The sequence below is a fragment of the Suillus subalutaceus genome (genome assembly GCF_016647625.1).
Source record: "Suillus subalutaceus strain FC151 chromosome Unknown DFJ58scaffold_117, whole genome shotgun sequence".
NCBI classification, from domain to species: Eukaryota; Fungi; Basidiomycota; class Agaricomycetes; order Boletales; family Suillaceae; genus Suillus; species Suillus subalutaceus.
Window position 1 is genome coordinate 49,634 of NW_024540366.1, and position 27,568 is coordinate 77,201.

Genomic DNA, 27,568 nt, shown 5'->3' on the forward strand with positions numbered 1-27,568 from the left:
ATTTTCTTATTTGATTTCATGCGCAATATGGATATAGAGCTTTCTTTTCGATCTTTGTTGTATTGACAAGAGTAATGTATACAATACATAGTTGGGATTAAGGTCTCGCGAGGAGACGAGCGGTCCGGAGTCTGTCTCGTACTACATCAGTACTACTTGTGCATCATCAGCGGTATCTTTTGGAAAGTAGCGAGCCAGGGCAACAATCGAGAAAAGCTGCGGAAAATTCGCTGTTGGACAATATGCTACATGTATGATAAGAATAGCACATTTCAATAGACAGGTTCTGACAATCGAATGATTGAGATGGACATAACTTTCAGAAAGCGTAACTTAGAGGTTGCAAGACTTAGTAGTCGAAAGACGCTGTGACATTCCTTTCCTTTGAGAGGTTTGTCCGATGAAAGGCCACCGCCAAGTTGAGTTTGAAGCAGAAACCTTAGGCAATACAGTGGTCACAACACAATCAGCTCGCAGAGGTTTCACGAGACTGAGTGCATTAAGAAATTGAGAGTGATGAAGGAAAATAACTTACAGTGAATAAAAAGTGAACAAGCTTGATGGAATCAACACCTACAGCGTATGAATGGTGTTTAAATTCTCGACATCGCATTCTCGTTGAATCATCTTCTCGAACGCCCATAACTTGAAGTTGTGAACGCTAACTGGAAAATTCCCGAGGAAAAGCTGAAGCCATCACGGGGCATGAAAGTGAATTCCTTTTCATGGACAGACTATGATATCACATAAAAAAAAGAGGCTTCGGCGCAATGACTGAGCTTGGTTAAGGTGGCCTCCGAGGATCCATACACCGCAAAAATGTGGTCAGGAGTAGGTTTCGAACCAACTCGGAGAGAAACAGATTTTAACTCTGTTGTGGTAACCACTTGGCTAAGACTAGTTAGAAGGAACCCTGAGGAAACGATCCATGAGTCAATGTCAAGGTGTGTTCCAATAGAAAAAGACCTTTCATTCGGCAGGTTTCGAACCTGTACAGTTGAAGAGAAACAGATTTTGATGCTGTTGCAGTAACCACTTGGCTGAGATCAGTTAAGATTATCATCCGACGAAACCACCCATGAGTGAATGTTGAAGTGTGTTCCATGAGGGAAAAAAATCCTTGTCATCGACAGGACTGACAGATTTTGATTTTGTTGTGGAAACCACCTGGCTGTAAGACCAGTTAAGATGGACCTCCAAGAAAACCTTCATGAGTGAATCTGTTCCGATAGAAAAAAAAACTTGTCATCGGCAGGTTTCGAACCTGCATTAAGATTGCCACTGTCCAAGAGACAGATTTAGATTCTGTTGTGGCAACCAACCACTTTTGCCAGGACGAAGTTGATATGCACCTCCGAGGAAACCCTACATGAGCGAATCTTCAAAGTGTATTCCAATAGAAAAAAAAACAGGTCGAATGGCAAGTTTCGAACCTACACAGTCCAAGAGAAACAGATTTCGATTCTGTTGTGGTAACCACTTAGCTAAGACCAGTTAAATGAAGCTCTAACGACATGGGTGAATGTCAATGTGTGTTTTGAGAGAGAAAAAAAGTTGTCATCAGCAAGTTTCAAACCTGCGCAGCTCAAGAGAAACAGATTTTGATTCTGTTGTTTGGTAATGATTCACTTCAGCTAGGATGCTCTGCAAGTTGATATGTTGCACCTCTGAAGAACTGTCCACGAGTGTCAAGATGTGATGAGATATTTGTCAGGAAGTTTTGAACCCGCACCACCCAAGATTTCTAATCTGTTCTGGTGCCAGTACTATGACTACCTTGGAGGATCCATCCATGAGTGAATGTTCAAGGTGTGATGGAAGGAAAAAGATTATTGAGCAGGTTTCAAATCTGCAACAGATGTTTGTTCTGTCATGCTTACCACTTGGCTAAGACTGGTCAAGACGGACGTCTGCAGTACGGGTCGAAGAACATCATGCATTAACAGTAGAATCATGTGGGATTTGCAGTTAGTTGCCAACGCATGATTAGAGACTAGTTTGATGGACAGTGGACACGAAGAATAAGCGAGTCAGGGGCTGGTGCTGATGTTTGCTAGTATTAATTCTCACCGCGTGTACAGCCACAATTATGGACCAATATGTACAAGATGGTATATCAACTCGTTCATCGCGCTCCTAAGCGCACAATACCGCCTGCAGCCCAATGCATAGTTAATTGGTTCTTCCGAAATATATGTCCGTCACCCTCAGCTATACATTAAGATGCGAAACGAGGGACTTCAGGCACCCATGAAGTACTGCATCCCGCTCTGCCCGTTCAGGCAGTCATGATTGGCAGTTGCGTTGCAGGAAGACGCTTAGCTGCAGCAGCGAACCAGTGATTGGCTCCATATAGTTGGCATCTGCAGGTAAAAATGATAGTACGATACGAGGACAAGAACGTTAGCACATAATGAGAAGCAATGCGAGCGATGAAACGCTGCTTCATCAATGATGGCCATTAGTATAGTCGGCAGAGACGCAGCAGACGCAGAGCACTATGCGAGTCCATAGGCTGAGATTGTTGGCGGTAGCAGGACGCGATGGTGTTGCAGTTGTAGATACAGGAGTTGCAGCAGCACCTGCAGATGTCACCGGGGGATGAGACGACGATGCCTGCCCATGTGATTGACCTTGTTGTTGCTGTTGACCTTGAGTGTGGGTACCTTGCAAGAGTTGTTTTTTCTGGCGCGGTGGGGAGACATACAAGGCCTTTGAAGTGAATTGGCATCAAACCAGGCAGAACTCGGAGGTAAACATACCTTTCTGTCCTGGACAGTGGGCACCTCGACGACACTCGGCGTGGTGTGGTGATAACGAGGGAAGAGCGAGGAAAGCCGACCAAGAAGGGTACGCGATGACGAGGGTGTTGTACGGCTGCCACGGCCGTGACGGGAAGGGGGACGACGTGTCGTAGAAGGCTGAAAACTCAAGTGTCACAAATATGTTAGACCATGATTCCGGAAAGTCACACCAACATGTGCATCATTAAAAAAACCTGGCGGTAATCGATGCGCATCCGTAATTTTCTGACTTCGACGTTGTGTAGCATCCGTCTGGCACAAAGATGAATAAAAGCAGGGCATGTTCAAAGAAAGGGCCAATTACCTCTAAGATCAACTTGCCGCCAACCTGCAATAACACAGATTAGTGCACATAACTTCTAAGAATTTGAAGTTGAGATACCTTTGGAGCAGAGGCCTATGGAACATGTGTCATCAGTGTGATCGATAGGAAATAGGATTCAAACTCACAGTCAGAAGTTTACCGAGGCCAGCTTCCCTAACGATAGCAGCGACATCCCATGTGTATATGTGATGGTCATCGCAGACAGTAGCTAGCAGCTTTCCATCAGGAGAAAAGGCTGCAGACCTCACTGGGCCTCCATGGGGGAGGGGTAGTCCAATGGGTTGATTAGTTTCAATGTTCCAAAGTCGTGCTGTCTGGTCAGATGATGCGCTCGCAAGGATACGGTGATTGGGAGATAATGAAAGGGCTTTAACAAGATTTTCATGTCCTTCGAGCACAGCAATTTGTGTCCCAGTGGCGGTGTCGAATTTTCTAATGGAGTTGTTATCATAGTTAAGTGACCCGGAGATAAGCGTGTTGACATCCGAAGACCAAGCCAAACATAAAACTTCGCCAAGCATGTTTGCCTTGAGTGTTTTGAGCAGTTCGCCTGTCTTGGCATCCCAGAGTTTCACTGAGGACTCGTCGTCGCTGTCGTTGCCGCCCGTTGCAATCATTGTTGCATCGGGTGAATAGTGAACCGTGCGCACGTACATATGCCCAGTCTTGATTGGTTCGAGGATGGTATCGCCGCTCTCGACATTCCACACTCTTGCCGTTCCATCGCTTGATCCGCTTACCACTCGATCTCCGTCTGGACTCCAGCAGATAGATGGCACCCCCGAACTGTGGCCTGTCCATCTTGCAGTAACTTTACCTGTCCCGATGTCCCACAATCTCACTATGCCATCCTCACTCCCGCTTGCTACTTCCTTGCCGCCCGGCGACAATGCTATAGCCCACATTATTCCACTGTCTTTATCCTCCCAATTCTCGCCTTTCTGCTTGCCACTCTCCAAGTCCCATACTCGCAGCGAACCGTTGTCAGAACAGGTGAGCGTGCGCCGTCCACCTGGGAGGTACAATATGCCCCAGACTTTTCCTTTTTGTCCTGCAATCTTGTGTTGGGGCTTCACCGCTGACATGTCTCGTCTATCAGGAGCAGTGAGATATGGATAGTGCGCGCCAAATTTATCTACACAGTCCGGCTCTGCTCCGATCTTTTACTATGGCGTTCTTCAAGAGCACGGTTTTTTTTCGAGTCGGGCAGCAATCGCTGGTGCAGGCCTATTCTTCTTGCGCCTCAGTGATTTTTTTCAAAGGGTATAACACATTTATCACTTACCAGCGAATACTTTTCAATGGAACTTAGCGTGCACACACTTAGAATAAAAGACCGAATCGAAGCAGGCGTTTTGTTGGACGCAGAGGCGAGTTAGGATAGCGCTTAGATAGGTCGCCTACACATCAGGTGTTTTCCGTGCGCCACATCCACATAAGTATAAGCTGCGTAGATTATGCGTGCCAAAGTCTCGTCATCGACTCCTCTTGGCGCTTTACGCATTGCTTCTATGGACCACCGGCTCCATGAAAACGACATGATGGTCATTCATCTCAATGAGATCATGCATGAATTTCGTTGGTATATGTCCACAGTGTCAAACACGTGCATATTATGACCAGGGATTCCGCAATATCATTGGTATCTCTGCGATACTTCTGAAGCCAGGAAATGGTCCATGTCCGGTTGAACAATCGGGGGTACTATGCCCATCCTACGCTACCAGAAAGCAGCAAGCCGGAAGTGTTGCTTTGAGAACAATGATGACCTAAAAGGTAAATGTATGAAGTGCAAAAATTGACCGAGTGTATCATGATGTGTTGGCGAGGCCCAAAACACGATGATGAATGGCATTTAAAGTCCATCCCAAGTTGCTGCACGTTCGGATCCCGCAGCATCGATCCCATTGCGACTTGTCGGTCGATTGTCCACTCATGTTGGTAGGCATTGCCATTGGCCCTATGGCCCATGGAAATCTGTTTGTTGTCCCTGGACATTGTAATCAGCGGTGACCCACGCTCTTCACATGTATTACACCAGTCATTGATGCGCGCTAGATCAATTCGTGTGGTCTGCAGCGATGAGTAAGGCGTTGGCATCGTGACCCCTGAGTGTTACGGCGCGTTATCTATAATTTACTTAGTGAGTGTGAGTATATTTGCTCTCGAGGCAACCCTGGCAGCTTCGCCACAGGGTGTGACACCATAATTGGTGCGCATGACCGAGCACGATGATCGCCATTTGGCAATGAGAATTGGAGAATATGTAAAATATATGTGACCACAGAGTAGGGATCGAGTACGCTTAATGTTACAAAACATATCTGAAGTCCCTGTTCTGCCTATCTGTTAAATCCAGGAATTCCTAGTGCAGGCAGGTCGTCAACCCTTGTGTGCGAAAAGTAGCCATCCATTCGGAGAACTCACCTTGTCGATATTAACTTCTACACGCTTCCCATCCTCTGTGATTCGCTCGATAACATATTCCTCACTGGCGTCATCAGGCTCTGCGTCGCGGATTCGGTTCTCTCGGACAAGAACAGCACGGATAACAAGAAGAAGCACCGGACAGGCCACATAGCATACGCCGATCACAGCCCATGGGACGTGGTTGCTGGAACAATGATTATTTCAAACATTCCTTCCTAGAAGAGGCAGCCGAAGAATGACATACCGCGGCTTATATTGGTCCTTCCACATCAAGGGGCCAGCTGCGTTGCCAACGCAATAAGCCGAGAGCATGATGGCGTTCGTAACAATCTACTGATATTCACTTAAGGAGCGACTTCGATGACTGGCGAGGTACCCACCCTCTTCGTATGGCCAGCAGTCACGTTATTGAGCCACGATAACGATAGTACAAATCCAGGCACACTAGTCTCAGCTACGGAGCAGTGAGCATAGAAACACAGTACGGGCATCGCACGCACCCAGGAACTGGCCGACAAGAAGTCCAGCCTAATATCGTGTGATATGTGATATTAACGGCAACTCGGTAGACTCGCAGATTGTGACAAGCCACATACCTGATTGGACCAAGGAAGTAAGTTAACCAACAAGATGCCGAACCATGACGGGACAAAGTACATAGCACCAACATAGGCTCTGGAATTGGGCCGTTGTGCAGCGAGCCGAACACCAGTAAAGATTGTCAAGATTTCAAGAATACCAGGAACACAAGACAATAGAGTCGTCTGTAGAACGCTGAATCCGAACGAAGCAATGATGAGTGATTGCTGATTTGTTAATGAGTTGGGTACATTGTTTAGAGCCGAGAAGAGGGCGAAGAGCCATGTCTTGGGGTCCGTCAGTGCTTCGATCATCCTAGAGATGTTGACGTGAGGAATGAAAGATCACAATGGCATCGAATACGTACTGCTCCATCTTGAAGTGTTTGTTTTCCACCCCCGTTTGGTTCTCCTGCGTCAAATGTAAGACAAGGGCTGATGCCAATTCGTTTAACAGATGTACCTTGATGCGCTGTACGGCTTTCGCCCGCTCGTCGGGAGTAAGGAACCAGGCGTTCGTAGGCGAATCAGGAAACAAGAACCTTCATCGGGCGGAGATGTCTTGGTTATGGAGACTAGGCACCGGAAACGTTTGCTCAATAGACTCACCAGAATGAGATGGCAAGGATCACTGTTATCATACCAGTGATGATCATGAGCCTGTGATCTATCAGAAGGAGCAGGGAGTAATAAAAATAATTATCTGACCATTGCCATGGTTCAAACCCTTTTGTGTTAATCTGGAAAACACCAAAGCTGATGAAACCAGTAACGACTTGTGCTAGAGTTCGCTGGCTTAGGCGGCAATGTCAAACATGCATTTCAGTGAGCGCACCAGTGCCATTCATCAGAACTGAATTCGCGCGCGTTCGATTAGTTGACTTTTTTTGATCATTTGCAAACGGGAACTTACACCAATAACCAACTCGTAGCGTTTGTTCCGTCCGTGTGTAGAACATGGAGCTGACGATCAAGAATCCAGCAGTGATCGACCCCTCACAAGCGCCCAGCAACAAGCGCACAACAAGAAGCCCAGCAAAGCTCTTGCATGCTGCATGACATGCAAGTGCGACTGCCCAGACGAAGATATTGATACTGATACAAGCTGTCATTGATGTTAACACTTATAATGGCTGCGAGCCTACCTCATCCACTTCCCGACCGGGAATTTCTGAAGGGCAAGGTTCTGGGGAAACTCGAAGAGAAGATAACTGAGATAGAACACAGTGCCAAGCCTGAAAGATAGTTAGTGTATAGAGTACGCAAACTCGAACAATGCATGTCTCGCCAATTGTACCTTCAGAAAGTTCACCTTCAGATTTTCGACTCCAAGAACAATGATGACTTACTCATTCGTGGTCAAGTTCGTGGCCCGTCTGATGTCACACGTCAGTACCGGTTTATTGGTCTTGATACATAGTCCTTACTGAATTCCAAGGATGGACGCATAACCCAAGGTTGTCTTGTCCATAAATTGGATCCTGTGTTCATGTAAGCGCTGACTCGTAGCGAGTACAATCAACCTACCCGTACAAAGCTGAACAGGGATCGTCAGACACGATCGATTTATACAATTGAACACAGCGTCAACTCACCACACATCAGAGGCATGATATGTCTATCAATCTTCCTCCTGTAAAACAAAATCAAATCAAATCAATGTGCATGCAGTTCTCACAGCGCACCTTATTCTCAAAGCCTCATCTGGATCAAGAGGTGAAGTGAATCCAACAACGAGCTTAGCACCAGTGTCAACATCCTTGGTAGACAAGTAAACATGTTTCTGGTCTCTGAGCACAATACTAGGGGAATCCGAACTCATTTTGAGAGGACGTGCGCATGAAAATGCAGCCGTACTTCGCTGCGTGCCGCATGCAAGAGAAGTTTATTAGCCTTTTTATGTCGTATTGTTAGTATTACGCATCTAAAAGTGACGCATCGCTCGCGCGGATAATCGGTAGATTCCATCAGTAATGTGTATTGGGTGCCTGCCCATCATGACGTGCCAGCCTGAGCGTGTGCCCGATCCTGTTGTCGACGATCATTAACTCTGACCCAATGATGGCAAAGGTTGTCTTAAAGGATGTAGGTCACAGGAGTAAACCAACACAATGGCAGCCAATACGTATTACCCACATCTACAAGATATGAGAATACCTGAGTTGTCACCCTTGGATTAATCGAGACCGGGCATGACGATATGTACGTGCGCTATTCACCTTTCAATGTTAACAATCGTCGATGATTGTGATAGCGGGCACATCTGGTACCGGCGTCGACTAGTCCTCGGTTAAAGTATGGCCCGGGGATGTCAAGACTTGAGTCAGGTTAAATTACAGTCCGAGTATCATGTCACGGTTCTGCTTGGTTCTGCTTGGCTTGGACCTCGAATGTAAATATGTACGTCTGTTCCGGTATATACTATACGCTTATCTCCGATCGCATAAAAATTCGACTAGGTCGAGGTTCTGCAAAGGTTTCCGCACAATCTAGTGTTTTCAGAGAAATGATTTCAAGTCAACCAGTATTTCGCTGGCTCACTTGCAAATCACCCAAATTATGTAAGACGGCGCTTGCCGCTGTGTGTCTCACATGCTGGTCCTATTATTAGCACATACACTGTTTGCCTCCCCGATCGATACTTCCTTGCCACCCGCCGGCAATAACGCTGTGCTCCACAGGGTTTCACTGCCCATTTCTCGCTTTTTGTTTGCTACCCTCCGGGTCCCATACTGCGGCAGGCTGGCATCAAGAAGCGTCGTTAAATCGGGTGATCATGCGCCGTCTGTGCGGCAGGTACAACTTGAAAGTAACCTAGCCTCGCTCATTTTGTCCTGCAATCTTTGTGGCTTTTCTTCGTAACGACTCTCCCTATATGCAATATCAATAGCAGATCTGTTTGATAACTGGACACGATGGCTGCCCACCGTCAGGCAGGCAAGTGGTTGACGGCTACTTCGAAATTCTGTTTAATTCACAAATTTTAAATGTGATGATCACGAGATGTTAGCTCGCCCACCCTGCGCTCCTGTAGTCACTAGGAGTGAACGTGTGGTGGCCGTTTGGCTCAGATGACAGTGCTGGCTCAAACACCGGTCCTGCACTAGTGGTTACGGTATACCCGGTTTCCCATCATCACTCACCGCCCAGCAATAACGCCGTGCTCCACTTCTCATTTCCCCATTTCTGCTTGCTATTCTCCAAGTACTCCCGTATTCGCAGGCTGGCAGCAAAGTATCGTTAAGTCAGGTGATGATGCGCCGTCTGTGCGTCGCCCACCCTGCACTCCTGAAGTTACAGACTCACTGCTAACTAGGAGCTACTCCATAGTATTCTTCGGTATCTCCCGTTCAACGATTGCGATAAAAATGGTCAGACATGGTTGCGCCATCCGTTGGTCCCTAGTGCGCGCTTCTTATTGCATTGCCCATAGGTATGATTATATTCACCATGCTTATTTTTATCCAAAACGATGAATCCTTGCCACCATATGTATCGCCTCGCCTCTGCTGGGATTCTTGGATTCTTCATCTCGAAATCATTAATTTCTCTGTGCAATTTATTTCGAGCTCCCTTTCCTGCATACTTCCGAAGCTTGCGAGGTCGCCGTGCGGTCACTATCAGTAAATATAGTTCTTCTAGCCTCTGCCAAAGATCAGACAAATAAGAATGTAATAAACACTCGTTTATTGTTTCCTTGGGCAGGGCCCTATGCAGGGCCTCAGTACGTACGGGATTTACTATTTTCGTCTATCGTCGGATGAGTCCGTAGGTATAATAAAATGACCGGTGCTCCGAGTAGCATCTCATCGGAAGGTGGAGCAGCAGAGCCAACCTGGAGGTTCATGACGGAGAGGTGTGTACTCGGGTAATCGAACAAGGTTCAAGCGGGAATGAAAATAGTTCTGAGTTTAATAAGTACCGTCAAAGAGCGAGATCGATCTATGTACTTACAACTATCCTCCAGGAATCTAACAGAAAATTCGGTGCTATTTATCTTCGGACCTTACCTAGTATATATTACCCTCGTCGTAAGTATCCTACACATTCATGCTGTACGCTGAGATGATGCCATGCCGGTATTAATATTGATGATCACTGGCAGCGGGATCAACCGTCAGTCCTTAGGAACGGAAGTCGACTGTTCCAGAACTTTCGCGAGATTCAATTTTGATTGCGCCTCATAATGCAAGGACTATCAGAGAAAATATTCACAATCGCCTGCGCGGCGCATGACGTATATACAAAAAAATAACACGTTTACCTATTGATATCAGAGTTCCTTGATGAATCACGGTGAATGTAGCCAATAAAAAAAGGGGGAGTGTATAACACGATTAGGCGCGTTATTGCGATAATCGACCCCTTGGCTAAAAATTAAACTTAGGTTTGGGTTCACTGTCGCCGATAGGCTCAAGAACACAAATCGCAATTTGTATGTCACCCCGGTAGTTTCCTGAAATGATGAGATCGAATTGAATTGACTGTCAGGCCACACGTGAGGATATAGTCACTGATCTGAATGAAATATACCCCCGGTGACAAAATATATTGCGCCGCACGAGCTTACCGTATTTATTCTGATGGTGATATGTCCCGATGAATTTCGTCAGATCCAAATCTTGAAGCTTGAATGGAGCCAGATCGTGGGGATTATGTTAGCATGCCTACAAAACAGCACGGGGACCACGGACACTTGCTTAACGGAAATTAATCCTAATCGCTGATCATTCAATGAACACATCCTATAACACTCCTAGGCCGGCTTTGAGCTGATCTGCGAGATCGTCTGCTTCCTGGGTGTTGCTATCCGATTCCTTCCAAACCTTCTCTTCGGTAACACAGCGCTCACACCGGCAAGGTCCGAATCCCCACTCCGACAATCTCCGACGTCGATCCCTGAGACTGCTCTGGGGGTTAGTGTATGTGATTAGGAGCTCTTGTCCTATTTCGAAATCCTCTTTTGCGATCACTGTGATGCGCGAGAGCGCAGTGCGCTGGTCCAAGTGCCTTACGGAGACGTTGGGAGTGCAACCGTGGTTAAGGTGAGAGTGTAGTCTGTACAGTCCACCATGGGCCTCCAGATCTACGAACCAGCGTAAAACGGCGAACAAAAACATAATAGTTATGGGACAGCTTACTGAGACTCATGCGGCCCAAGCCACGTAAGAAGGCCTGATATTCGAAAGTAAATTTCTGTAGCTCTTCGGGAATTGGCTTTTTCAAGACGCGCGCTAGTTTTTTCTGTTCTCCAGGTGTCCGAGGCTCTTTGAATGCTTGCAAGTACAACTCAAAGGCTCTCCGCCAATTTTGGCGATCGGGCTCCAATCCCTGCTCGCTATTAGAGAGTCAGTGTACCATCCGCCATCGAAATGTTGGAGTCCAATGGCTCACCGAAGACACTGAGCACGTTCTTCCATCCCAAGCTCAGCGAGGCCCTGGACTACATCCCAGTCCAGGTCGAACGTCGCAGCATCTTGCTGAGAAGCCAGTAAAAGTCGGCTGGTACACTGCGCGAGAGCATGCAGGGCCATCCATTGTGCATCTCTGGTGAAGGCAAGGAGTGGTACAGACGCGGGATTACGCGCGGAACATAGGAGAGGGTGCACTTTTTCTGCCTGTAGACGACAGAGCCTATTGCAGTATCTCGCTGTGCAGGGAGTTGCGGTTGTGGAGGCCTCGCAGGATATATGCAACGGGGAATGATCGCGGATGATGGACGAGCAGAGGGAGCATGCCTCGGATGCGTGCTGGAGATCATAGATCTCCCTTTCCAGACATAAGCTCTTCGATCTAAGCGACGGAACGTGTAGGGGAACTCACCATTCTGGGGCCAGGATGAAGGGATCCTCTTTCCATAAAACATCCCCTTTTACTATATTCTCTTTAGCGACGAGACCCTTGCCCTTGATCGCGTCAAAGTACTTGACTTCCACCCTACTGGTCCACTTGTTGACATCAAGGCTTTGATTGAGGCGAAAAGATGGATGGATGGTGTTGATTGTACTATTAGGCGTCCCAGCGTCCGATCTGACGAGTCCTTCACTCTGCAAGATCTTTCGGACGCGTTTTTCGCTGACCGTCCATGATGGATTTGCGTCAAGTAAGAAGCTGTGGACTTTGGCGACGCCAGAGGCAGGGTTGCCTTTTTTCAGCTCGATAACCGCTTTTCTGACTTCGTCTTCGGTGGGGATGACGTTTTCTGCTGATGGACATGATCGTTGGGTTCAGCAAGACGTTATCGAAATAATCAAATCATGATGATCTATTCTCCTTGGTAATCAAGAACGAACGACGAACTCCTGAGTCGAAGTTCTACAAGCTCTGACTACGTAGAACTTTGAAACCAACTTGCAAAACCATGGCAGTGTTATACCGTAACCTCATAAAGTTTGACCAGTTTTCATTCTCTAGCACGAGAAACCTTTCTCAATGTTGGCTTTAGCTCACCATGTAGCAGATTATTTGGGTGAAGGCGAGCAGATTGTTTGATCTATGAATAGTAACAGTCTGTAACAGTCACGGTGCAGTGCATGTTAACTTGAAGCTACTGCAACAACGGAAGTTCTGACCATGGCCGCCGCCATTGATAAAGTTAGGAGCTAGCCCTCGGGCCTACCGTCAAGAGAGGTAAGCAACAATTTGAATCCCCGGTCGCTGCCCCCTTGGACAGATCTCATGGTTAAAAAAGACGGTGGCCAGATTTTCATGGACGCGTACGCATGCTCATATATATATATAGGCCAGGTGCGGGATGCTGCGCTTCCGAGTCAGTGGGATGTTGGGGCTGTGGTGCGGCGTGCGTTGAAGGACTGGAAGCATACCTCTGGGGTAAGTTGGTTGGGTATCATGATGTAGCTGAACAACAGGAAAGTTGACAAGGAAGAATGCTGAAGACTGTCAAATTCTTTTGTCCCGAGGTCAGGACAAAAGGGGTTGGCAGTCTTAGTATCAACTTCCACGAGAGATGCGCGATGATAGAAGAAACCCCAACTTTGGATCCTCCTTCCGCCACCCATGATACCCAAGACGACGACGACGACAAGCAACCGAGCTAAGAGAGCACGTAGATGTCGTGCTGAAAGAGTGTAGCACGTGACACCAGTACTCACTGGATACATTTCATCCGACACTAGATCGAATCAGATTATTTCGTTGTACTGTCCATGGACCCTAGGGAATGGGATCAGTCCCCAGTCCGCTTCAGACCAACTATACTTCGAACATTAAATAGCAGCTACAGTTGAAAACGCCGGAGGACCCCTTTTTATGTTTCTAGCGCCGCACGAGTCGACCTGATATCATCTCGACTCGACTCGGAGCGGCAACTGCCAATTTGCATCCTCAGAACCTTTGACGTTCGGAGATGACACCTGCATGGTCCAATCGATCTCTTTCGTGGGAGTGAACTTGAAGGTCTGGATGAGTATGCAAAGAACGATCTCTGATCAACTTGTCAGCCGGAATCTAATCAAGAACGAAACCTACGAACTCATCTCGAGTTCTGAAAACTTGAATCCACTATGCACGCTCTCATCAGAGATCGACAATTGTGGCACAATTTTAAATCTCACATGCACGCTCTTCCGCCGCCAATAAATGACATTCTGGAGAAGCAATGGATCATTGAGCATAAGCATTCCGGGGATTGATATTTCCAAATACCACTCACAGGTGAGAGTAAACCCCTGGAATCTCGGCATCAATAACACTTTGTGGAAGCGGAGACAGCCATCTTTCCGGTTTCCACTGGAGCGCGTCGTCTCCCCTAGATTTCAGGATCTCGGTTGGAGTTCAGGATTGACACGATAATATTCGTGTTCTTGGGCACAAGGACCTCACGCATATATATCCCATCATTCCCTTTGATGGGGCGCGAGAAGGGGAGGATTATATTGTCAGTTGCACTAGAAAAACAAGGTTCGTTCGAACATATCTGCAAAATTTGGGTGGGACATACGTGCGTGCGACGGTGGTAACTGGAGGATACCTACACCCTTGTGAACATACACGATTTGATAGAAAGTGAACCCTTACAGGCGCAGTGTCTCTCGACATACTGCATCGAGATATGGCAGATTGGCCAGGGCATCATAGTCAAGCTCGCCAAGTTCAGCCATTGCGTGTTGGATTTCCTCGCCCAGTCTGTCTTGCGCATCTCGATGATGAGCAAGAGTCAAAAGGGTGCGACACAGGGCACCGGAAGTCGTATGTGTTGCGGTAAAAACAAGCGTACTGGTGTAATATTAGACAGATACGCGAATGCAGCCACGCCCACCTCATTTGGGCCACGAGCTCTGAATCTGGAAGACGATCTTCCGCTGAAGTATTCATGTTGGCTCGGACTATTGCAATAGATGGCTCAGTGGTTAGGGACGCAATTACAACAAAAGAACTTTCATGAACGCACGCAGTATGCTCATGATGTCTTTTCCTTCTCCAACCTGGTGCAATACCGCGTCGTCTCCCTTAGAAAGTGCACGTTTCTTTTCCTCAAAGACCTTCATCGATGTCTCATCCATAACGTCGACAATACTACAGATCTCCTTCAGTGCCTTCCACGGAAAAATCTTCACAATGAATCTCCTGAAGTTAGGAGGACCAACATTGATAAGGAATGGGAGAAATTTCCTCGCGACAGACACTTTGAATATTGTTGGCCTGAAGTTCTCGTTAGCCCCCACCTATAAAGTTGAAAGGAATCACCGGAATGCGTACGCGAGATTCTTAACGGCAGCGCTGTAAGGATTGGCATAACCTTCTTTCAGACAATCAAAAGAGTACCCGAGTCCGCTCTGCCCCACAAGTTCAAGAGCGGTGCGATTGAGCCATTCCAACATATTAATTTCACGGGGCCCGTGCTCTACTTGCGCTGCAATGCCGTCTCGGAGCTATTACAATGCGCAGTCAATAACGCCACCAACGCCAGACAGGTGAGGCACTTACGCATTTCGTCACCTCGAGAAAAGCAGGCACCATGTCTCGCACGTGGCTGATGGAAAACACAGGGTTGAGCATCTTCCGCTGCTTTCGATGGTGTTCGCCTGTATTGGGAATAAGATACAGGGACAACAAAACAAGAGTCCCACCGCACCTAACGTCGAGAGTAGGCCATCCCCAAAAAGGACCTTGTTTGTCCTGCAGGGCTCTCCAGTAAAGTGAAATGTGAAGCACAGTGGAAATACCTACGCTAAAAAGGTAGGAGTCACTTCAAAACTGTTCTGATCCTTGACCCATGATATGGTACATGGCCTTTGGATCAAAAACATACAACTCCCTTGCCTGTGAACAACGTTCTCAGAAAATAGCGATGCGTTTGTGTGCGATTGATGTACCCCAAAAAGCCCATAGAACTTCGATACTGGACCGTAGCGTTCTGCAAGCATCTTGTGGAAATCCCATGCATACCGCGCAAATATTTGATCCAACTTGCCTGATTGATTTTGTCAGTGCATTGACTCGTTGAGATTGTGCAGTACGCCTTTACCTGTCCACCAATGCTGACGAGGGGGCCCCGGAATGTTATCTAGTAAGTTTCTCGCAAAGTAGCTACCCCAAACGGCGTAGAGGATTAGGCACACGGCGCACAACAACAGCCAGACATAATGCATGATACTGAACAACTACCTTGGGTCAAGACAGGGGGGTCATGTACGCCAGAACGTCAAAATTTATTTCATCGATGTCACCCGGACTTCCGTGGACCGCGTGTCACGAACAAGAAGGGGATTACCATCAACTTTCAAGCGATGTGCGATGTGCGATGATGCGGTGATCGGGATCTATTAGTATCCCCACGTCACTCTTGCACCAAGATGGTTAGTATAATAGGAATCTTGATACCAAAGAGTGGAGGAACAAGCTAATGCGCAATAAGTTTTCCCGCGCGAAGACGCAGGAATTGTTCAGGTTTACCGTTAATGCAACAGGAGATAGAACGCCAAGATCCCCAGATGCGGGGACAATCAAACCCAGATAACGGAATAGGTTATACGCACGGTCTTCCACGTACAAGTTGCCTACGTACGCCAGGTGTACGTTGATAGTATCTAGAAAAGGCACTAGAAGTAAGATTTATGGGTGCTATCAATACAGCTGAGAAAGATAATACGAACTACATAACCTCAATCAACTCTCGCACGTTTCCCGGGCCTGCTTTCCGAATCATCACCACCTTCCTCTGGTCGATTCCCAAGCTCTGTTCGCACTTCACTCTCACCAAACGGACCTCTGTTAGAGGGCGCATCCTGTCCTCGCTCAACTGAACGTGAACGAGATTTATATGGAATGGTTGGGGCTTGGCCCGACACACCCCTCAGCACATCGAGTTCGTTCTCTGCTCTTTGTCGTGCGATGCGTTCCTCCTCCCATAACCTCCTCATGTCCTCCAACTGCGCTTGCAAGTCACCCATTGCTTGATCCATGAGCAACTTTTCTAGTGTCCATTTCTCAATGTTGCGTGCCTCGTTTTCTTTCAGATGGTGGATATACTGCACAGCACGCTGAAGAATTGCGCCTTTTGCCTTCTCACCAGAACTGTTTGGTACTATACGACCAAGTTCGTTAATGCCCTCGTTGATATTTCCTCGGCGTCGACGCTCGACTTCTTTCTGCGAAAATTACACGAGCATCAATGACCAGAGCACAGGAGGACTCATCGAAGATACCTACATGATTATCCTTACGCTGGCGGGTCCACTCATCGGTGCCCATTGCAGCGCTCCTGGCGGCCCGGGATCTTCCCGTCGATCCAGACACCGGTTGTGGAGCTGTTGAAGAAGGCTGTTCTCCAATGTCCGTATCACTGAGAGCTTCCCCTCCATCCTGCGTGTGAGGAGCGGTTGGAGGAGTTTGACCTGCAGCTGCCGCGGCTGCAGACAAGTGCCCAAGGTTAGGAGGACCGCGGGGGTGTGAAGAAGGACCAGGATCACCAGGGAATGGTATCGGGTGCTGAAGTTGGTGTTGATTTTGAAGAGGGAACAATCCAGCTTGAGCGAGAGCCTGCAAAGATTGAGCGGCCTCTCCGGTCATATCGCCCTGAGCGGGAGACTATTAATACAACAAAAATGGTGTCAGTGGCAAGTTTAGTGAAAATGATGACGAATGCGACAGAAGGAGAGTGAACTTGAACACCCATAACTCATCAGCCATACAAAGGTAATCCAATATAATAATCCAAGGATAGTTGTTGGTCACGGACCTTGTGGAAGAGATTAGGTAGGCTCTTGAGGAGATTAGAGACTTGAGCAGCATCCATACCCTCTATCTGCAAGGGGATACGGTCGCCATTTGGAACAGAAACCGCAACTGGTGGTGGTGAACTCTGACTAACGCTGGTGGTGGATGCGCCGGCAGGGATAGAAGAGTGCTGTGCAGAAGTCATGGTGAGGGCTGGAGCAGCCAGCGAGCTCAACAACTACTTATGTTACTTTAATTATTTGTGGATTGTTTAAGGGTTCTTTGACTCACAATTACAACAGTGATATAAGCACAAGGATTACTTTGAGGAGCAAGCTGCAGCAGAAGGTCGTGCTGGTCACGGGGTAAGGAGGTCAAAGTCACGGGAAAGTCACATGTCGCCTCTTATATCGCGAAACTGATTCTTACAAATATAAACAAATATATCACGCCACAAATGACAACCCACGCAATTGAATTATGTAATTGTTCAACGTTAGCTAGCTAGGAACGTCCGGACTCCGGGTGAACTATTTGTGCTTCGACATCATGCATCATTATGCTCACTTGACAGTATGGCCAGTCCTGCAGGACCGGTATAGCATTTTTACTACTTCCGCAAGCATCTTCATGAGATAGTCATTAATTCTGATGATAAATTCCATGCAATCCATGCATGGGCATGGTTTATTAGTTTATCCAAAGAACCCTGACATGCTCCAAGGCTTGTGAACTTATCCATGTGCCGTACGGCGCCTATATTGATCTTTTTGGTCGTCTCTCCTTCAGCGGAGTGACAATTCATCGCCTTTTCTCTTGTCTTCATCCTTCTTTCCATCTGTGGTAGTTTTTGTTACCATCTGATTAGTGACGATGCGCATGTCTGTGGAGGACCCTCTTACACTTGCAATCGCACCTCCCAAAGATGAAACACCCCAAGAGAAAGACACACGCGAGGAGGCAGAGGTCGAAGCTCGTCGAATAAGCGAGGCTATCGACGAGCAAATCCGTCAAGAACGAACCGCACTCAAGAAGAAGAAGAAATCTGTCAAAGTACTTCTCCTCGGACAGAGCGAGAGCGGTGCGTTCATCAGAGCATGATTTCGGATGTGAACTTATCCCGATCATGCAGGGAAATCTGCTACACTCAAAAGTACGTTTCGGAGGCATTCCTGGATTACTAAGTAGTTATGATGATCTCCTTTCACAGACTTCCAATTACAACATGCACGACGCGAGTGGGCGGAGGAGCGAGCTGCATGGCGGGCAGTCATTTATTTAAACCTTGTTCGCAACATTGTCAGGGTCCTGGATATCCTCAGTCGGGAAATGTCTCTAGCCGAGGGCGAAAAGCGTCCGGGGTCTACAGCAATAGAGTATCTCAGCGATTCTGACGACGAGTCAACCAGCCATGGAATTGTTTATCGTTTCTCTGATAAGCATCGTTTCATGCAACGGCGTCTCGGCCCGTTACGCAGCATTCAGAGTGACCTCGAGAACAAACTTGGTCCTGAATCGCAAGAAGTTCGATCAACAGCTTCCATGTCCGCAACACCATTTGATTCTCCAGGCTTTCAAATACTACCCAAACGCCCCTCGCGAGACTTTGGCATCAATTCAACAAATGGATGGAAATCCGCCTTGGAAAAGCTGCGCCCGTCGATGATGTCCAGTGCCCGTCCTCAAAGACGGAGTGATAGTGATCATAACGAGATTACTGATGTGCTCGTTGCGTGCAAGGAAACCATGCTAGAGTTGTGGCAGGACCCCGTTGTCCAGCAGGTTTTGTCTCATCGCAAGACAAATATCGAAGACTCACCGGGCTTGTGAGTGTTCCCTATCCTGTATTTTAATACCCTTACTTATTGAGTCGAAGCTTTTTGAACGACATTGATCGCATCGTATCGTATGACTATGAACCTAGCGACAACGACATTGTTCGTGCGCGTCTACGAACGGTTGGGGTTCAAGAACACAAAGTCGTGATGGACGACAGTAAGTCGTTCGATTACTTCCAAACACTAGCATTAAACAGCATTCCGCAGGCAACGGCAAAGAGTGGCTATTGTATGATGTTGGCGGAACGAGGTCTTCGGTAAATTTATCACTTATCTAGTCATATTTTGGAACTTACAACCCTCCTATAAAGCGTGTAGCATGGGCGTCGTATTTCGACGATGTCGATGCCATCATTTTCCTCTGTCCAATCTCTTGCTTCGACGAGCGACTTCGTGAAGATCGTCGCATAAACCGCCTGGAAGATAGCTATCTCCTGTGGAAATCAGTCTGCTCGTCTCGTATTCTAGCCAAGACTGAGATCATTCTCTTTCTTAACAAGTGCGATCTCCTGCACAATAAGATCAAGCGAGGGATGTGTATAAAGGATCACATCCCGAGTTACGGCAGTCGCAAAAACGACACCATTACAGTAATGAGATGTAGGCCTCAATTTGCGCACTGTTTGCGAATAAGTCACGGCTATACGTCGATACTCACGCAATTATTTTGTTCTTTTCCAGACTTCCAACAACATTTCAAAGAAATTTCTAAACAGTACTCCCCGGAGCCACGGCCATTTTTATCCATTTCACATCGGTAATCGTGAGTCTCCCACTGTTTGACGTGCCTGGGTTCCTTGAGAACGTTCCCTGGCCACGCTGGAACGAGGGACTGAATTGGCTTTTGCTTTTAGGACACCAAGGCCACCGCAGCTACGTTGAGCGTAGGTAAGTGTCCACACGAGCTCAAGACGTCTCGATCCTCACATGGGTACTCTTAGTTGAGGAAAGTATCCTTCGTACTCATTTACGGAATGCGGATCTTCTATAATATCGCGCGCTGTGTTATCTTATCACAACCTTAGTATAACTACCTACTTCATTGCTGTCCATGTTTTATAACGTGTTGTACCACCAACTTATTAATGCATACCTCTCTATACTTATTGTCGATGAGGCCCAAGTACTCTTGATCTCGAAGAAATGACGTTCGGAAGTTCAAAATGCGCTTAATTCCGCAATTCCACTGACCAGATTTCTTCAGGTCCTGAAAAATCAACAACTCTCAATTGAGTAAATCATTGGTAGATCACTTTGCAAAAACACTCTAACGAGGTATCTAACACCATGAATCAGCTGGGACAAATCAATTTTTAGCAACCCGCTCGACTCTGTCCATCATCTCTACCATTTCCGTTCCGCAAGATAGGTGTGGCGAGTCCCCTCTCAGAACGCATTTGCTCTTCTGGAGATTGTGAAAACTGCCTGCCAGGTGTCATCGTCCCTACTGATCCAAGCTCTACCTCTGGGCTTTCAGCCTCGTCTTCACTGTCATGCGGCGTACCCAGTGCGCTTAGATTCGCACCTGCGGGCTGACCGGATATCGAGATATTCCTCCGCGCACGTCTGGCGTGGAACGTACGGCTGGCAGTGGCATTCGAGAACAAAGGAAGAAGGTACCTCTCATCCAGCTCCTGGAACCATTTACCGTCCTCGTTGGTCTGTCTGTCATCACGTCTTTCCGAAGACGGACCAGCTTCCGCCGAGGTGGCCATAGGGAGCACTTCCGCTTCTGACTCAAATGACTCTGATGATGCTGCAGAAAACACAGTATTGGCGATCGGTGACGTTGATGCTCCCGGGTGGTGATTATAAGTCCGCGATGCATAGTGTGACCCCACTCTGCCTGCAGCCCGCCCATATCCGTGCTGCGATGGCGAGAAATATGGCACGGGCTCAGAATCGTCAGTGTACCTGTTCCATGCACCACTATGGCGACGATTCTGCCATGCGTTACGTCCCGGAGGTGCATCTTCGTCGCTGCTGCTAGCAGCTTCGTCTTCAACACCTGTGCGAATGCCAAGGATCTCTAGCATGCGTGCAGTGGTACCCCCGAAGACGAAAACAGTAAGCACCACTACAACGAGGACAGTCGTCCGCAGCGTCTCTGCATTCTCACCCTTGAAACCAGCCGCGAGTGCCACACCCACTGCACCTCGCAAGCCAGCCCAGAACAACATCATCTGGTAAGAGTGTGGAAGCTCTTCTGTTCGCTGTCCCCGAGCATGACGAGTGAAGAAGTTGATCGCCTCAGATAGTGGGAAGACCGCTGCGTATCGGGTAAAAACGACTGCAACTGTCGTGACCACAATGAAGAGGGGCTTGACATAGTTGGTAACGCGCTCAGATGACGGAGGACTTGTGAAAAGTGACAGACCCAGGTAAATGAAGATGAAGTTTTCGGAGAGCTGAGCGAGAGTCGAGAAGATGTATTTTGTTGTTCGCTGCGTTCGCCGGGACATGGTGTGATATGCGTAGTGTTTTAAGGTGATTCCGCAGAACAGGAGGGATACGATGCCAGACATTGACAAGCCGTTCGACAAGAAGTAGCAGGTATACGCGCAGAGGGCAACGAGACAGGATTCGATGGAAGGATACAGACTCATTGATGAGTGTTTGAGGATTAGGGACATTGCCAGGCCGAAACTAACGCCAAGGGCCATGGACACGCTGAATGAAAGCAAGAAAATTCCGATGCCATGGAATATGGACGATATGTATATCTCTGTGCCGTGGAATTGCGCGAGAGTTCTGAAAATCACAAATAAGCATGCGGATTCTAAAAGGAGAAAGGCAATTCGAACTTACTCATACATGACAATACTGACTGCATCATTTAGCAGACTCTCGCCAAAGATGATGGTGTAGAGTTTTGGGTCCACCTTATACTGATTGAATATGGCAAGAACGGTCACTGGATCAGTTGCAGATAGTGTAGAGCCATAGATCAAGCACTCCAGCAGTGTAACATCCAAGGATTCTAATCCCAGGAATGAGTAGAGATACACGAGCACCCTGTCCTGGAACAGTTAAGCAAAGTATTGATGATGCTAGAAGCGTTTTCGCATTTGACGCACCCGACACCGACAGCTGATATTAATGTGCCCAAAAATGCAAAAGTAAGGATGGAGCCGAAATTGCGGAAAAAATTCTCCTGCAGCAAGGTTGTTATGTCTGAATCTATTTTGACATCTGCGCATTACTCACTTGCTTGAGCTCGTATCCGGAGTTAAGAATGATGGGAGGAAGTAGCAAGTTGAAGAACAGAGTATGTTTGAAGGTCTATGAATAAAGCTTCAGCCACAGCAGTCGCAGTTTATAAGGAGCTTGGAGACGTGTTCCAATAAAGCAAGACACCAATCCGTCCGTGAAAGCAGTAGAGACGTAACGAGTGGATACTCACCAACATTTCTCGAATCATCGTGCCCGGTGCAAGTCTAATTACCAACCCGACAAACATCCCTGCAAAGATAGAGACGGTAGTCTCATGGATGGCCCGGATTTTCCTGATTTGCAGGTAATAAGACGTCCATAACGAGACGATGAGTAGCAAGCAAACAAGAAACAGAGACCACGACGAATAGTACTCTTCGTCTTCTGGAATGGGAGCTTCAGACGGTACTGCGGGTGACGCCTGTACTGTTATTGTGCCCAAGTTGAAAGCCATGAAGTGTACACAACCGGAAGTAGCACGGCTACCGCAGCAGATGCTTGGGGTACTCCCACGCAAACCGTAACATTACGTAATACAATCGCTCCTCCCTTTGACTTGGAAGTTGAAACGAGCAGAGTCTGGGTGTATTAATAAATGAGATATACAATAGGGCCTTCTACGCATGTTGTCTCGCTGCTTATTTCATCTCCTCTGTATCTTTGCCGCCTGAGTTCGAGCAGCGATGATCTCACTCCTCTTGTTCATGTACCACGATTTCGCGTACTGCATAGATTCCATCATGGTGGGTGGTTTGACCTTTGGTTCGGCACGGGGAGTTATCTTGAGCCACCTGCGCACCATTTCACGTTGTAGGATAAAGGACTGCAGGCATGACACCGTCACACCAGTCAGGATGGACAACCACAAACCCTGAATATGTAATTATTAGAATTAAATATGCAAGAATTAACCAGGAAACCCTACGGTAGGCAGTGAACCCATGAGAGGGACGCTCATGAATGAAAAGATGCGCATGTAATTCATCATATGGGCCATGTCGGGACGCTCAGCAAAATTGACGTCTCCTTTCATCACCTGTGACCACAATTTAGTATCAATTCCCCGATGCATAACTTCTAAATACACGCACCGACATTTGAACGTTGATGGCAACAGTAGACAAGATGGGTAGGATGTAATATGGGTCCGACATAGTCAAGTCAGGCAGAAAAAAGACGCCGCTCTGCTTGAGCTGCTCTACAGGAAGCATGGTCATCTTCCTGACAGCGAAGAACAAACCCAATGTGACTGGGATTTGAACAAAGGGCATGATAATGGAAGGAAGCACCCGCGCTCCCGCTTTTTCGTAAATTTTCTGTCTCTTCAGGGATATGCGTTGCAATGCAAGGCGATCACTGGTGTCGATTGATTTCCATTCCGCCGTCACGGCCTGCAGTTGATCGGCATAGGGAAGTAAACGCGACGAGTTGCGAAGGCTCATGATGTTGGCAGGTAAAATGACTACACGCCACAAAAGTGTGCCAGCGATGATCGTGTAAAACCACGGCATTCCACTGCTGACCTGTAGAAGTTCGAATGACCACCTTATGATCCCAGCCGGAGACCAGCCAGCGAGGCCAAGTTCTGCTAAATCACCATATTGAAGGGGTGGGATGGCAGTGTCAAACGCAGGAATATCGATACCCGCACCACTGTCAACAATGGTCGTTAAACTGTCCTCCGCGGTAGTTCCTGGTATCGGAGCAGAGGCTGGCTCCGGTGTCGCTGTATTGATTGTTGTTGCTGGTTCCAAGTCCACAACAGCAGGGCTAATGTTGCTACTGGAAGCTGGTGCTGACTCCACTGCCGATGCCACCTGCTGCTCAGGTATCGCCGATTTTGACCACCAGAAGTTACGAGTATGCGGTATGCGCTGGGAAGGGAGCACCCTCGGCATAAATTTTGAGTGCTGCAGGAAAACTGAGTAAACGAGCATATATGATGGTCTTCAACGCGCACCGGTAAGGTTAAAAACCGCGCTTGGTTTTGAGACGCTTGCGGCCATATTCTGTAGTGTCATTAGCAGTGTTGTGTTGGTAGACTCATTCATTAGAAACGTACCTTGCACCGTAAACTCTTGGACTCAGGCGAATGCCTACGCGTACCGTCGAAGGCAGAAGCATCAATTTTAATGTCAAGCCTATACTCTGCCTAAGCTGACCACCACCTTCGAAGACTCGCAGCTTGAAGTGTAAGTAAAGGATCGAGAATAATTTAATATGCCGAACCGAGCCGAACCAGTTTCTCACAGTACCAGTCAATTCAATATTCTTGGCACTTCACCTCCATCATGCACACATACCGGTGAGCGCTACGGAAATAACTTGCGATCATCGACATGATTGAATATTATATTAGGGGTCATAGAGCAGATTCATTTAAGCCAATTGATGTCCTTGAGCTCAATGAATTTCGGGCACGCAATCGCACATTTAACGGTGCGTACCGCCGTACCGCCATTGCTACCCTTGGGTACGCACTGACGGCCCTCCGACTTTTTGATTCGCGCTTTCTTCGAGGTAAGTATGTTATCTTATCATCTTTGACTTCTTCCATGATGACCGTCACCTATAACATCGGACAGTTGGTATTGTCTATCTCGTCCTCTCCATTCTCCTTTTCGCTCTTGGGTATATTCGTGCTCGACATTCACGGCATGACTTTTCCGACCGACCGGAGACTAGTGCTCTTTATGATCGGGCGCTCCCTACTGTCGGACAGGAAGACAGGCGGGAATATGGTCGCCCATTCATAACGGCTGGACGTGATGTTGTTGCTGTTGGTGCACTCGTGATGATAGTGGAATTCCTGTTGCTTGCATTTGTACTTCAAATGTGACTCTTTTCTGTGCAGCAAAAACGTCATATATTTGGTATGGTGCGATGATTTACCTTGCTAGCTCCATCTGAACTAATTTATATGTAGCTATGCTGGTCAAGCACTATTCATACCCGCACTCCCATCCTTCCCTGTTTCAGCTGAGGAATGCAGAGCCCTCGATACGCTACTTAGTGTCGATGTATTATAACCATTGGCATGAAACCCAATCGCATGTTCAACGGCGTTTCCAAGGATGATCAATCAACCACTAATACGTTTTTGCGAACTGTGCTACTTTCGCGTCCTTCAGTCAGTATCTATAGCAAACACGGTTGTCAGCGCTAGACATGTATACCGATGTACGAAGTGTACTGGTTTTTAATAATCTAAAATATGCATTGTGATTTTGCCCAGGCCAATGGTTTGAATATGGAATGGTAGGGATCCTTGCATTTGTGAGCAAAATGGCACTTGTGGAGGGGACCCATTGCTGAAGGTGTGGCTCAGTTGAAGTTGGGGTAATGCGTTCAAAGTTTAGATCTGCAGACGCCGTTGCCACTAGCGTGCTTGAGTTCCAAACTCCACTGCGGCACTACGGTGCCACTGGTTACCAGTAGGTGATAGTGACAGAAGCCGTTAGTTTCTTGTTAGATTGCATTCGTTAAAGCTCATAGAGTGTTCTTATTATTTATCATTTCATGTGTGTATTAGTTCGAAAATTTTTGGTAGAAAAATGTTGTTTTGGACGATGCACGAGATGCACGAACTAGTGGTAACTAATGGCATAGTATGTAACAGTCTCAAGGCCTTGTGGCACAGCCAACAAGCTTATTGTATCATAAATGAGATGAGTACGTTGGTACTATTCAGCCGACTCGATACTAGGCGAGATGATTGAAATGATGCCCACAATGATCAAAAGGTGAAAGGGAAGATGACAAGCGACTTCAAAGATGATGCCTGGAGAGTATTTGTCTAAAGAGTAATCGCAATAGGTATAATAATAGAAAACACCGTTCCAGTCACCATAAACAACCATCGAAATTCCACAGCTATTGGCTACTAGTCCACCAGACTTGTATAATGTGGGTCCTCAGAAAGCTGAGACCGCGAGACCTGCAGCACCCAAGATAGCACTGACAAGCAATGATACATCCGCATTTATCGACCGGGGGCTGCCACTGATCATGCCACTGGACAGACCGCCGGCGGCCTGCACAGCGCCGCTCAAGAAGCCACTCGGGCAAATTGACATGATGGCATTGTAAAGAGCAGACTGACCACTGAGCAGTAAACTGTTGTTCAGACCTGGGGCGTAAGGGAGATTGGACTCGAACGTGATGTATGATGTGAGAATGTTGCGTGTGCAAGTGGTGCAGAGTTGGGTCGAATTCATGTTGGAATTAAGGAAGAGGAACACGAGATTGGTATCCTGAAAGGTCGTGGTGTTGGGGAATAAGTGCAGTAGTGGAGTTGCTGACGTCCCGACGCGCGGAAGCCCCGCTGCCAGGCGTTGTATATAGGTATTGCTGCAACGCTTGTTGTGTATTGGAAGTCGCCAAAGCCACATTTCCAGTAGCAGAACTACCGGATGTAGTGTTCAGCTGCGTGACACAGTACTGCCCGTTGTCAGACTTTGAGCATATGGCTTCTCTGAGTGCCGTCAGGACATAGAGGACATCATAAGTCCTGAGAACATCGGTATTGAGACTCGTTGTGAGTTCTGCTGAGCATGCCGAGTAGTAGGACATCAACTGAGAGCGAACAGTGCTGTCAGGGCAAGCAGTGAACGCAGATGCCGAGCAGAGGTTGCTCAATGCAGTCTCGATGGTGCTAGTGGTGATGTTGCTCGAGTTAGCCCCCGGTGCGAACGCAGATGTCGCAGATGTGATTGGGGTTGTGCAGGAGGAGAAGCTGCTGTTGCTGTCCAGACTAGTTAAATAGTCTGAACAACCTTGGCTGATTCCTGAAGGAATGAAAGGATTGGAACTGGAAGACTGGGGAATGGTTTCAGAACAGTGTTGTCAGTCTAGCAATCAATGATTTCACCAAATTTGATGCTTACAGATTGTGCCAAAGAAGCAGTGATAAATAAGGAGAGAATAGCAAATGACTTCATTGCAAGGTGGGTATGATAGATATCAACGAGCGGACGGGTTCTTTGCAGTCGAAGGCGACGATGGCGACGATGTTTCTGTTGAGAAGGAAAACAATCATGGGAAAAGATCTTTCCTTAGTTACAAACAAAGCCAAATATGTACATAACACATGAGTGACCAATGACTGGCTCATGTTTTGTTGTCAATTTGCTGCCATGGCCAATCTACTGGCAACGGTTTGATCAAAAACGTATATTGGTCCATCATGATATCCTGGGATTG

At 47.4% G+C, this 27,568-nt stretch overlaps 10 protein-coding genes across 10 annotated transcripts; 2 read left to right on the top strand and 8 right to left on the bottom strand.

Moving 5' to 3' along the window:
* Nucleotides 1-2,310: 2,310 nt before the first annotated feature.
* DFJ58DRAFT_56265 (uncharacterized protein) lies at nucleotides 2,311-3,151 on the bottom strand. The gene is made up of 3 exons (XM_041380808.1): nucleotides 2,979-3,151; nucleotides 2,763-2,921; nucleotides 2,311-2,712 (listed from the first exon to the last, which is right to left on the bottom strand). The coding sequence occupies exons 1-3, from the start codon at nucleotides 3,084-3,086 to the stop codon at nucleotides 2,449-2,451; spliced, it is 531 nt and encodes a 176-aa protein (XP_041239869.1). The 5' UTR covers nucleotides 3,087-3,151; the 3' UTR covers nucleotides 2,311-2,448.
* Nucleotides 3,152-5,440: 2,289 nt separating this feature from the next.
* Nucleotides 5,441-7,959, bottom strand: DFJ58DRAFT_732060 (MFS general substrate transporter; the record flags this gene model as incomplete). Its single annotated transcript, XM_041386131.1, has 18 exons — nucleotides 5,441-5,494; nucleotides 5,557-5,743; nucleotides 5,804-5,889; nucleotides 5,940-6,013; nucleotides 6,060-6,087; nucleotides 6,156-6,453; nucleotides 6,506-6,549; nucleotides 6,601-6,679; nucleotides 6,747-6,797; nucleotides 6,846-6,918; nucleotides 6,973-6,990; nucleotides 7,051-7,232; nucleotides 7,283-7,372; nucleotides 7,487-7,513; nucleotides 7,565-7,618; nucleotides 7,665-7,674; nucleotides 7,733-7,770; nucleotides 7,823-7,959. The coding sequence occupies 18 exons, from the start codon at nucleotides 7,957-7,959 to the stop codon at nucleotides 5,441-5,443; spliced, it is 1,530 nt and encodes a 509-aa protein (XP_041239870.1).
* Nucleotides 7,960-10,427: 2,468 nt separating this feature from the next.
* Nucleotides 10,428-12,817, bottom strand: DFJ58DRAFT_855302 (uncharacterized protein; the record flags this gene model as incomplete). Its single annotated transcript, XM_041393893.1, has 5 exons — nucleotides 10,428-11,223; nucleotides 11,279-11,475; nucleotides 11,532-11,906; nucleotides 11,961-12,339; nucleotides 12,757-12,817. 5 exons carry the CDS (start codon nucleotides 12,815-12,817, stop codon nucleotides 10,883-10,885), a joined length of 1,353 nt encoding a protein of 450 aa, XP_041239871.1. The 3' UTR covers nucleotides 10,428-10,882.
* A 439-nt stretch (nucleotides 12,818-13,256) lies between these two features.
* DFJ58DRAFT_907558 (cytochrome P450) lies at nucleotides 13,257-16,015 on the bottom strand. Its single transcript, XM_041395068.1, has 16 exons — nucleotides 15,625-16,015; nucleotides 15,473-15,570; nucleotides 15,371-15,419; nucleotides 15,327-15,345; nucleotides 15,232-15,275; nucleotides 15,084-15,181; nucleotides 14,856-15,028; nucleotides 14,548-14,798; nucleotides 14,416-14,482; nucleotides 14,175-14,372; nucleotides 14,098-14,127; nucleotides 13,943-14,044; nucleotides 13,810-13,905; nucleotides 13,712-13,744; nucleotides 13,630-13,658; nucleotides 13,257-13,581 (listed from the first exon to the last, which is right to left on the bottom strand). Exons 1-16 carry the CDS (start codon nucleotides 15,746-15,748, stop codon nucleotides 13,439-13,441), a joined length of 1,554 nt encoding a protein of 517 aa, XP_041239872.1. The 5' UTR covers nucleotides 15,749-16,015; the 3' UTR covers nucleotides 13,257-13,438.
* Nucleotides 16,016-16,032: 17 nt separating this feature from the next.
* On the bottom strand, nucleotides 16,033-17,686 carry DFJ58DRAFT_688155 (uncharacterized protein). The gene is made up of 5 exons (XM_041383340.1): nucleotides 17,607-17,686; nucleotides 17,338-17,556; nucleotides 16,809-17,186; nucleotides 16,253-16,747; nucleotides 16,033-16,198 (listed from the first exon to the last, which is right to left on the bottom strand). Exons 2-4 carry the CDS (start codon nucleotides 17,518-17,520, stop codon nucleotides 16,262-16,264), a joined length of 1,047 nt encoding a protein of 348 aa, XP_041239873.1. The 5' UTR covers nucleotides 17,521-17,556; nucleotides 17,607-17,686; the 3' UTR covers nucleotides 16,033-16,198; nucleotides 16,253-16,261.
* A 205-nt stretch (nucleotides 17,687-17,891) lies between these two features.
* On the top strand, nucleotides 17,892-20,259 carry DFJ58DRAFT_806359 (guanine nucleotide binding protein, alpha subunit). The gene is made up of 9 exons (XM_041391170.1): nucleotides 17,892-18,396; nucleotides 18,448-18,468; nucleotides 18,526-19,141; nucleotides 19,192-19,310; nucleotides 19,361-19,410; nucleotides 19,465-19,753; nucleotides 19,870-19,916; nucleotides 20,008-20,041; nucleotides 20,095-20,259. Exons 1-9 carry the CDS (start codon nucleotides 18,189-18,191, stop codon nucleotides 20,142-20,144), a joined length of 1,434 nt encoding a protein of 477 aa, XP_041239874.1. The 5' UTR covers nucleotides 17,892-18,188; the 3' UTR covers nucleotides 20,145-20,259.
* A 105-nt stretch (nucleotides 20,260-20,364) lies between these two features.
* DFJ58DRAFT_806364 (sodium hydrogen exchanger) lies at nucleotides 20,365-22,837 on the bottom strand. Its single transcript, XM_041391171.1, has 5 exons — nucleotides 22,557-22,837; nucleotides 22,361-22,435; nucleotides 22,231-22,307; nucleotides 21,962-22,168; nucleotides 20,365-21,904 (listed from the first exon to the last, which is right to left on the bottom strand). Exons 1-5 carry the CDS (start codon nucleotides 22,818-22,820, stop codon nucleotides 20,467-20,469), a joined length of 2,061 nt encoding a protein of 686 aa, XP_041239875.1. The 5' UTR covers nucleotides 22,821-22,837; the 3' UTR covers nucleotides 20,365-20,466.
* Nucleotides 22,838-22,879: 42 nt separating this feature from the next.
* DFJ58DRAFT_688159 (60Kd inner membrane protein-domain-containing protein) lies at nucleotides 22,880-24,563 on the bottom strand. The gene is made up of 5 exons (XM_041383341.1): nucleotides 24,429-24,563; nucleotides 24,327-24,375; nucleotides 23,458-24,276; nucleotides 23,292-23,402; nucleotides 22,880-23,237 (listed from the first exon to the last, which is right to left on the bottom strand). Exons 1-5 carry the CDS (start codon nucleotides 24,488-24,490, stop codon nucleotides 23,010-23,012), a joined length of 1,269 nt encoding a protein of 422 aa, XP_041239876.1. The 5' UTR covers nucleotides 24,491-24,563; the 3' UTR covers nucleotides 22,880-23,009.
* A 75-nt stretch (nucleotides 24,564-24,638) lies between these two features.
* DFJ58DRAFT_806367 (uncharacterized protein) lies at nucleotides 24,639-25,587 on the top strand. Its single transcript, XM_041391172.1, has 4 exons — nucleotides 24,639-24,671; nucleotides 24,726-24,886; nucleotides 24,952-25,239; nucleotides 25,293-25,587. The coding sequence occupies exons 1-3, from the start codon at nucleotides 24,658-24,660 to the stop codon at nucleotides 25,203-25,205; spliced, it is 429 nt and encodes a 142-aa protein (XP_041239877.1). The 5' UTR covers nucleotides 24,639-24,657; the 3' UTR covers nucleotides 25,206-25,239; nucleotides 25,293-25,587.
* Nucleotides 25,588-25,906: 319 nt separating this feature from the next.
* Nucleotides 25,907-27,407, bottom strand: DFJ58DRAFT_806369 (uncharacterized protein). The gene is made up of 3 exons (XM_041391173.1): nucleotides 27,253-27,407; nucleotides 26,669-27,184; nucleotides 25,907-26,619 (listed from the first exon to the last, which is right to left on the bottom strand). The coding sequence occupies exons 1-3, from the start codon at nucleotides 27,304-27,306 to the stop codon at nucleotides 26,281-26,283; spliced, it is 909 nt and encodes a 302-aa protein (XP_041239878.1). The 5' UTR covers nucleotides 27,307-27,407; the 3' UTR covers nucleotides 25,907-26,280.
* Nucleotides 27,408-27,568: the final 161 nt, after the last annotated feature.

Bases quoted from the DNA above. Each gene is read 5' to 3' on its own strand.
- DFJ58DRAFT_806364 (XM_041391171.1), bottom strand. From the start codon at position 22,820: ATGGCTTTCAACTTGGGCACAATAACAGTACAGGCGTCACCCGCAGTA. The intron at 22,436-22,556 runs GTGAGTATCCAC...CTTTATTCATAG, and splicing joins CGATGATTCGAGAAATGTTG to ACCTTCAAACATACTCTGTT. The intron at 22,308-22,360 runs GTGAGTAATGCG...ACCTTGCTGCAG, and splicing joins CCGGATACGAGCTCAAGCAA to GAGAATTTTTTCCGCAATTT.
- DFJ58DRAFT_806359 (XM_041391170.1), top strand. From the start codon at position 18,189: ATGCGCATGTCTGTGGAGGACCCTCTTACACTTGCAATCGCACCTCCC. The intron at 18,469-18,525 runs GTACGTTTCGGA...CTCCTTTCACAG, and splicing joins GAAATCTGCTACACTCAAAA to ACTTCCAATTACAACATGCA. The intron at 19,754-19,869 runs GTAGGCCTCAAT...ATTTCTAAACAG, and splicing joins CACCATTACAGTAATGAGAT to TACTCCCCGGAGCCACGGCC.
- DFJ58DRAFT_806367 (XM_041391172.1), top strand. The intron at 24,887-24,951 runs GTAAGTATGTTA...AACATCGGACAG, and splicing joins TGATTCGCGCTTTCTTCGAG to TTGGTATTGTCTATCTCGTC.
- DFJ58DRAFT_688155 (XM_041383340.1), bottom strand. From the start codon at position 17,520: ATGACTTCTGCACAGCACTCTTCTATCCCTGCCGGCGCATCCACCACC. The intron at 17,187-17,337 runs GTCCGTGACCAA...TTGTATTAATAG, and splicing joins TACCTAATCTCTTCCACAAG to TCTCCCGCTCAGGGCGATAT. The intron at 16,748-16,808 runs GTAGGTATCTTC...TAATTTTCGCAG, and splicing joins GCCAGCGTAAGGATAATCAT to AAAGAAGTCGAGCGTCGACG.
- DFJ58DRAFT_907558 (XM_041395068.1), bottom strand. From the start codon at position 15,748: ATGCATTATGTCTGGCTGTTGTTGTGCGCCGTGTGCCTAATCCTCTAC. The intron at 15,571-15,624 runs GTAAAGGCGTAC...AAAATCAATCAG, and splicing joins TCGTCAGCATTGGTGGACAG to GCAAGTTGGATCAAATATTT. The intron at 13,745-13,809 runs GTGAGTGGTATT...TTGCTTCTCCAG, and splicing joins CCAGGGGTTTACTCTCACCT to AATGTCATTTATTGGCGGCG.
- DFJ58DRAFT_56265 (XM_041380808.1), bottom strand. From the start codon at position 3,086: ATGCCCTGCTTTTATTCATCTTTGTGCCAGACGGATGCTACACAACGT. The intron at 2,922-2,978 runs GTTGGTGTGACT...TTGAGTTTTCAG, and splicing joins GTTTTTTTAATGATGCACAT to CCTTCTACGACACGTCGTCC. The intron at 2,713-2,762 runs GTATGTTTACCT...TTCACTTCAAAG, and splicing joins CCACTGTCCAGGACAGAAAG to GCCTTGTATGTCTCCCCACC.
- DFJ58DRAFT_688159 (XM_041383341.1), bottom strand. From the start codon at position 24,490: ATGCTTCTGCCTTCGACGGTACGCGTAGGCATTCGCCTGAGTCCAAGA. The intron at 24,376-24,428 runs GTACGTTTCTAA...ATGACACTACAG, and splicing joins CCAAGAGTTTACGGTGCAAG to AATATGGCCGCAAGCGTCTC. The intron at 23,238-23,291 runs GTAGGGTTTCCT...TTACATATTCAG, and splicing joins TCATGGGTTCACTGCCTACC to GGTTTGTGGTTGTCCATCCT.
- DFJ58DRAFT_806369 (XM_041391173.1), bottom strand. From the start codon at position 27,306: ATGAAGTCATTTGCTATTCTCTCCTTATTTATCACTGCTTCTTTGGCA. The intron at 27,185-27,252 runs GTAAGCATCAAA...ACCATTCCCCAG, and splicing joins CTGCTTCTTTGGCACAATCT to TCTTCCAGTTCCAATCCTTT. The intron at 26,620-26,668 runs GTCAGCAACTCC...ACGACCTTTCAG, and splicing joins GGGCTTCCGCGCGTCGGGAC to GATACCAATCTCGTGTTCCT.